Consider the following 6,799-nt stretch of genomic DNA (forward strand, 5'->3'; position numbering starts at 1 on the left):
ATTTTATATAGTGAATGTGCAGTTAATAGCAGTTCTTTCAGTATTAATCGTGTAAATAAACAGTGTTTTATATAGGTATCGTGTATTTTATATTGTGTGCATGTGTGCATGTATAACATACAAGTTTCACTTTTTGAATGGAATTAGTGAAATAAATAAACTTTTTGATGATATTCTAATTATATGAGCACCTTTAGGCCTATGCTAATGTTTCATGTTTCCGTTAGCGACCCTGCAACTGTCTTTCTTTTTTTCACACAAATACTGATTTAAAGAGTGTTTCAAAAAAAGTTGTTCATATGCACACACGCACGCACACACACACACACTACAATAACGGTGATGTCAGAATAGTACAAACCTTGTTTGAGAGACCTTTTATAGGCAATGGTGCACATTTCCAATCTCATTTCTCTAAACATTTGTTTTCATTGTTACCATCACTATGCAATGAGCAGTTTGTTAGACACATAACTAAAACTTGACTTATAAATCGATGTTTCACCTAATGGGCTGTCCGGACCCTTTTAATTTACTGTAGCCTACGTAGGCTTGTTTGTACAGTAGCTTGACCTTATCAAACGTGCCTGACTGACGAAAAAGCAGCAGTTAGTCTGCTGTGTGTAATGTATGCCACAAGAGGACAGCATCCACAAACCGGTTTTAATTTATCGACGCAAGCCGTTCTGGTTACGTGGCCAAAGTGACGTCGCCAAAGTTGACGTTTCACCAACATGGCGTCGCAGCAGAATGAAGTGGATGAGCTGTTCGATGTGAAAAACGCATTTTATATTGGCAGCTATCAACACTGCATTAACGAAGCCCAGAAAGTAAAGGTGAGTGTCCTACAAAATAAATATTATTAATGAGACGAAAACATTTCCTCAAGAGTTTTATGTTCTTGAGTATGTTTGTTAGCTAGCCACTAATTCATTATAACTTTTATGTAACGTTAACACTTAACGTTAAAGTTACCTGTTTAAATATTTAAATTAACAAATGACAAACAACCTCGTGTAACACTGTTTATATTTCTTTCAGACGTCAAATCCAGAAAAGGATGTTGAGAAGAACATTTTCCTGTACAGAGCATACATTGCTCAGGTAAGTTAAGTTCATCAGTCTGTTTTGATGCTGCTGCTGTGTTGTTTTGATGTTGTTCGGAAAAAACACTTATTAGAAACACACATTTATATTGATTTGCATGTTATAGTCAGCTACAATGTCTTTTTTCCCACCTGTCATTAAAAATAACATGGCTGTTCCATCTTTAGAACAGCAAACACAGTAAACAATGTCTTTTTTTATATATATATATAAAAAGGAGTTTGAGAAGTTCGGTTAGTGCTGGATATTCATTATATAGGATCATAAATAATTAAGGATAATCATTACTTAAGTGGTTAACTGATGATTTCTGTCTCAGAGGAAGTATGGTGTGGTACTGGATGACATAAAGCCCAGCTCCTCTGAGGAGCTTCAGGCTGTCAGGATGTTTGCAGAGTACATGTCCAATGAAGGCAAGAGGTTTGTGCAGTCTTTTTGTCTTTATTTCAGCAGACTGTAGTTATATATAATTAACAATTTTGAAACATACAGTTTAGCTATTTTTCTGTTATTTAAAAACATATCTTTGTAAAACCTGCAGAAGCCTTGGATTACGCGGTTATCTTAAGGCAAATCTTATTTTTTTTAGGGATGCAATAGTGGCAGAACTGGACAAAAAGATGGCCAAGAGTGTTGATGTTTCCAACACCACCTTTCTTCTGATGGCGGCTTCAATCTATCTGCACGAGATGAACACAGATGCTGCATTGCGTACCCTGCACCAGGGAGACAGTCTGGAGTGGTGAGTTTCCAGAGTTGGCAGTTTCAAAATTTCTTGATTTAGGGTGCATTCACGGCAGGAAATTTCGCTAGTTTACTTGCTTTGGTCCGGACCAAATACAATGTTGATTTTTTGTTTTTTTTTGTTTGGTGCGTTTCGCTTTCACACTGCCCTTTTTTCAAGTGAACAAGAAACTGTAAAGAAAACCACACGTGTGCTTGAGTCATCCATTCATTGGTTCATCCATTCAACCGTACCAGAGTTGGTAGCAGACCGAGACCACCTCTTCAGCTTGGTCCCAGTACGGTTGCTTGGTCCGGACCAGAGTGAGATTGATATATTCACACCTGCCCTAAATCTCAGCACCACGGGGCAAACAAACTTGAGTTTGAGTCAATCAAACCAAACAAGACAGGTGTGAATACACCCTTCATCTAACACACAATTACAAATCTATAAGTTGACTTTTTCTATTTCTCTTATAGCATGGCCATGACGGTCCAGACACTTTTAAAGCTGGATAGAGTTGATATGGCAAGGTATTTCTTTAATTTATTAATCTGAATTATTATTATAGTTTTGTATGCATGCACAGTATAAATTATATATGCATATGTTTTTTCATGAAATATATATAAATGACATAATATGTACAGTATTGTTCAAAATAATAGCAGTACAATGTGACTAACCAGAATAATCAAGGTTTTTCCTATATTTTTTTATTGCTACGTGGCAAACAAGTTACCAGTAGGTTCAGTAGATTCTCAGAAAACAAATGAGACCCAGCATTCATGATATGCACGCTCTTAAGGCTGTGCAATTGGGCAATTAGTTGAATTAGTTGAAAGGGGTGTGTTCAAAAAAATAGCAGTGTGGCATTCAATCACTGAGGTCATCAATTTTGTGAAGAAACAGGTGTGAATCAGGTGGCCCCTATTTAAGGATGAAGCCAACACTTGTTGAACATGCATTTGAAAGCTGAGGAAAATGGGTCGTTCAAGACATTGTTCAGAAGAACAGCGTACTTTGATTAAAAAGTTGATTAGAGAGGGGAAAACCTATAAAGAGGTGCAAAAAATGATAGGCTGTTCAGCTAAAATGATCTCCAATGCCTTAAAATGGAGAGCAAAACCAGAGAGACGTGGAAGAAAACGGAAGACAACCATCAAAATGGATAGAAGAATAACCAGAATGGCAAAGGCTCAGCCAATGATCACCTCCAGGATAATCAAAGACAGTCTGGAGTTACCTGTAAGTACTGTGACAGTTAGAAGACGTCTGTGTGAAGCTAATCTATTTTCAAGAATCCCCCGCAAAGTCCCTCTGTTAAAAAAAAGGCATGTGCAGAAGAGGTTACAATTTGCCAAAGAACACATCAACTGGCCTAAAGAGAAATGGAGGAACATTTTGTGGACTGATGAGAGTAAAATTGTTCTTTTTGGGTCCAAGGGCCACAGGCAGTTTGTGAGACGACCCCCAAACTCTGAATTCAAGCCACAGTACACCGTGAAGACAGTGAAGCATGGAGGTGCAAGCATCATGATATGGGCATGTTTCTCCTACTATGGTGTTGGGCCTATTTATCGCATACCAGGGATCATGGATCAGTTTGCATATGTTAAAATACTTGAAGAGGTCATGTTGCCCTATGCTGAAGAGGACATGCCCTTGAAATGGTTGTTTCAACAAGACAATGACCCAAAACACACTAGTAAACGGGCAAAGTCTTGGTTCCAAACCAACAAAATTAATGTTATGGAGTGGCCAGCCCAATCTCCAGACCTTAATCCAATTGAGAACTTGTGGGGTGATATCAAAAATGCTGTTTCTGAAGCAAAACCAAGAAATGTGAATGAATTGTGGAATGTTGTTAAAGAATCATGGAGTGGAATAACAGCTGAGAGGTGCCACAAGTTGGTTGACTCCATGCCACACAGATGTCAAGCAGTTTTAAAAAAACCGTGGTCATACAACTAAATATTAGTTTAGTGATTCACAGGATTGCTAAATCCCAGAAAAAAAAAATGTTTGTACAAAAAAGTTTTGAGTTTGTACAGTCAAAGGTAGACACTGCTATTTTTTTGAACACACCCCTTTCAACTAATTGCCCAATTGCACAGCCTTAAGAGCGTGCATATCATGAATGCTGGGTCTTGTTTGTTTTCTGACAATCTACTGAACCTACTGGTAACTTGTTTGCCACGTAGCAATAAAAAATATATTAAAAACCTTGATTATTCTGGTTAGTCACATTGTACTGCTATTATTTTGAACAATACTGTAGCTTAAGATTTTTTTTACTTTGATTTAATGACTTTATATATTATTAAATATATTATAGTCATGGATCTATTATGTTGCTCATTGTGTCCACAGAAAGGAATTAAAGAAGATGCAAGACCAAGATGAAGATGCCACTCTGACCCAGCTTGCTACCGCTTGGGTCAACCTTGCATTTGTGAGTGTTGAAGTAAATGTCGACGTCCCTCATCTAAAGGCTGTGAAACACCAAGTTGGTTGTTGGCCAGTGTCAGGCAATCGTTGAACATCTGTCAGCCCAGTTTTTATGTGTGTTTGCACTAGTTGGACCACCATTGGTGGCTTTTTGGTCAATTGAGCATATTGAAATGGAATGGTGGCCTTTGGATGTGAGAGATCACTCTTATTGGCTGTTCAGGTTAACCAAACAGTGCATGAGAGAAAATAAAGCAAAAGCCTCTTCTCGTTTTACTTCAGCATTCCAGTATGCAAATGTTTACATAATGACATAACCATCGGTGATGTAAGCAACCGAAGACCAACTGACCATCATGATTCATATCTGATGTAGTATGCAAGTGCTGCATTGTTAATGTTTGTATATCCTTTGACAACATAGCATTGTAAAAATGTTAGTAAAGTTTTCACAATTCTTTTAATATTCTGGACAGGCCCTAAATGCTATTTGGCTCTTGACTGTTGTCTTTGTGGTGTGTTCGAATGCAGCTTTTTGGCCCAACGTGGTTGGCTTTCATTGCATCTATTTCTCTGATTTCAGCTTGATGTGTCACAGCCTTTATTGTGCCTGATTCATTACTGCATGTCTTTCTAAAAAAAAAAAATGTTGTTTTAGACTTTCATCAAAATGTAATAAATTGCTTTTCTTCTAAATGCTTTTTTCTATAAAATCTCTGCATATGGCTGCTTGTTCAGTTTTTGCTGAATTCTATATTGTTTTTTTTTTTTCATTCTTTTTCTGCCAACAGGGGGGAGAGAAATTGCAGGATGCGTTCTATATCTTCCAGGAAATGTCAGACAAGTACTCGCCCACACTGCTGCTGCTGAACGGTCAGGCTGCAAGTCACATGGCTCAGAATAAGTGGGATGAGGCTGAGTCAGTACTACAGGATGCTCTGGACAAAGTAAGAACCTGGATTTCAGCACAGAAAATGTCAAGAAGTTTTGTCTTATTTGACAAGTTTGACAAGTGTACACTGTCTTTTTGGTTGAATCCAAGGCCTTCAAGCTAAGCAAAAAACTCAAACTCAGACTATATTAGAAATGCTATCCTGAATCACAGTCTAATCAGGGCATAATTTTTTCTGCTTGTCTGTTGACCTATAAAAGGCAGCAATTGGTTGCCTTGCAAGGAAAATAAGCATTCGTGGCTGAAAACTGGAATTACTATTGAAATTGAAAGCAGAACTCATTAAGATGTGGTTTATATTGATTATTCAGTGAGCTGGCTTTGGTCCACTTTTAACTGCGGTGAAATGTCACGAACTGTCCTTTATCTTCTATAGGACAGCAGCCACCCGGAGACACTCATCAACCTCATTGTGTTGACACAGCATTTGGGCAAACCTCCTGAGGTGAACTTCATAAATATAAATGTTCTCCGCACAGTCAGCTACAGAAGCAGTGGGATGTTAAGATGTTAATATTAACACTATAATCTGCATGCTTCAGAGTGTATGCAAAAGCATTTTATACCCCCGAGGAAGCATTAGTTATATAAAGGATTGCAGAGATGTTCATAGTTTCTTTGTTTCTGCGCAGGTTACAAATCGATATTTGTCTCAACTGAAAGATGCACATAAGTCACATCCATTTATTAAAGAATATCTTGCTAAGGTAAGCTTGTTTAATGTGATACAGGACACCTTGTTCTGTTTTTCTTTTCTGAGATGGCATTACTTGAGTAACTGTGAAAAAGTTAAGTACTAAGTTTAATAAAGACATTGTAAACTCAATTATGTTCCCACAGGAGAATGAATTCGACAGACTTGCCATGCAGTACGCCCCCAGCGCCTGAAAGAACTACGCAGTTTTAATATATGTCTCCTACAATACGCCACAGTACTATTTCTCCTCTTTACACCTTTTTAATGTCTTTAAACAAAATATTCAACTGTTTGAGATTTTTGTTTGCTCCGTCTTTTTTTGACATGTCAGAAAACTCTACAAGCATTCCTGTATGATGGTTAAATAAACATATTTATCATACATACTGTGGTGGTGTTGTGTTATTGAATGCCCATATCAGCCAGAGAACTTTGACCACATCATAGCCAATGTTGTTCCTTGCCAGGCAATTGGCAAACTAACTCAAAATCCCACCTTGAAACACTCCACAACTGTCACCATAGGCCAATTCTAGTGTCTTTAAGATGGCATGATTCCACTATGACATATTGGCTGATTACTTTCCTGCCTCTTTTCTCTTTTTTAAGAGTGAACCCTGCTTTATATACAAAAATGTATTCATGGGGCCTCTCCATGAAATCCATTTCAAACACTACAAATACAAAAAGAAGTAATTTAGTAGCACAGAAATGGACTTGTACGCATCTACACTTACTAGCAGATACTTATATTGCAGATCTTTGACCCTTTCTGAGTTGCGCTCAAAGGGAACAGCCAAAGGTTGAAATCTGACTATCTTTCAAAATTGTCTTCAACTACTCTTGGCTCAATTTCTCACAGACG

At 37.7% G+C, this 6,799-nt stretch overlaps 1 protein-coding gene across 1 annotated transcript; it reads left to right on the forward strand.

Annotated features, from left to right (window-relative positions):
* Positions 1-678: 678 nt before the first annotated feature.
* Positions 679-6,320, forward strand: cope (COPI coat complex subunit epsilon). The gene is made up of 10 exons (XM_026206810.1): positions 679-836; positions 1,042-1,104; positions 1,427-1,527; positions 1,697-1,849; positions 2,314-2,367; positions 4,208-4,289; positions 5,077-5,232; positions 5,614-5,682; positions 5,870-5,944; positions 6,078-6,320. Exons 1-10 carry the CDS (start codon positions 735-737, stop codon positions 6,123-6,125), a joined length of 903 nt encoding a protein of 300 aa, XP_026062595.1. The 5' UTR covers positions 679-734; the 3' UTR covers positions 6,126-6,320.
* Positions 6,321-6,799: the final 479 nt, after the last annotated feature.

The sequence above is a fragment of the Carassius auratus genome, chromosome 27 (genome assembly GCF_003368295.1).
Source record: "Carassius auratus strain Wakin chromosome 27, ASM336829v1, whole genome shotgun sequence".
In the NCBI taxonomy this organism is placed as follows: Eukaryota; Metazoa; Chordata; class Actinopteri; order Cypriniformes; family Cyprinidae; genus Carassius; species Carassius auratus.

Bases quoted from the DNA above. Each gene is read 5' to 3' on its own strand.
- cope (XM_026206810.1), top strand. From the start codon at position 735: ATGGCGTCGCAGCAGAATGAAGTGGATGAGCTGTTCGATGTGAAAAAC. The intron at 2,368-4,207 runs GTATTTCTTTAA...TTGTGTCCACAG, and splicing joins GATAGAGTTGATATGGCAAG to AAAGGAATTAAAGAAGATGC. The intron at 4,290-5,076 runs GTGAGTGTTGAA...TTCTGCCAACAG, and splicing joins CTTGGGTCAACCTTGCATTT to GGGGGAGAGAAATTGCAGGA.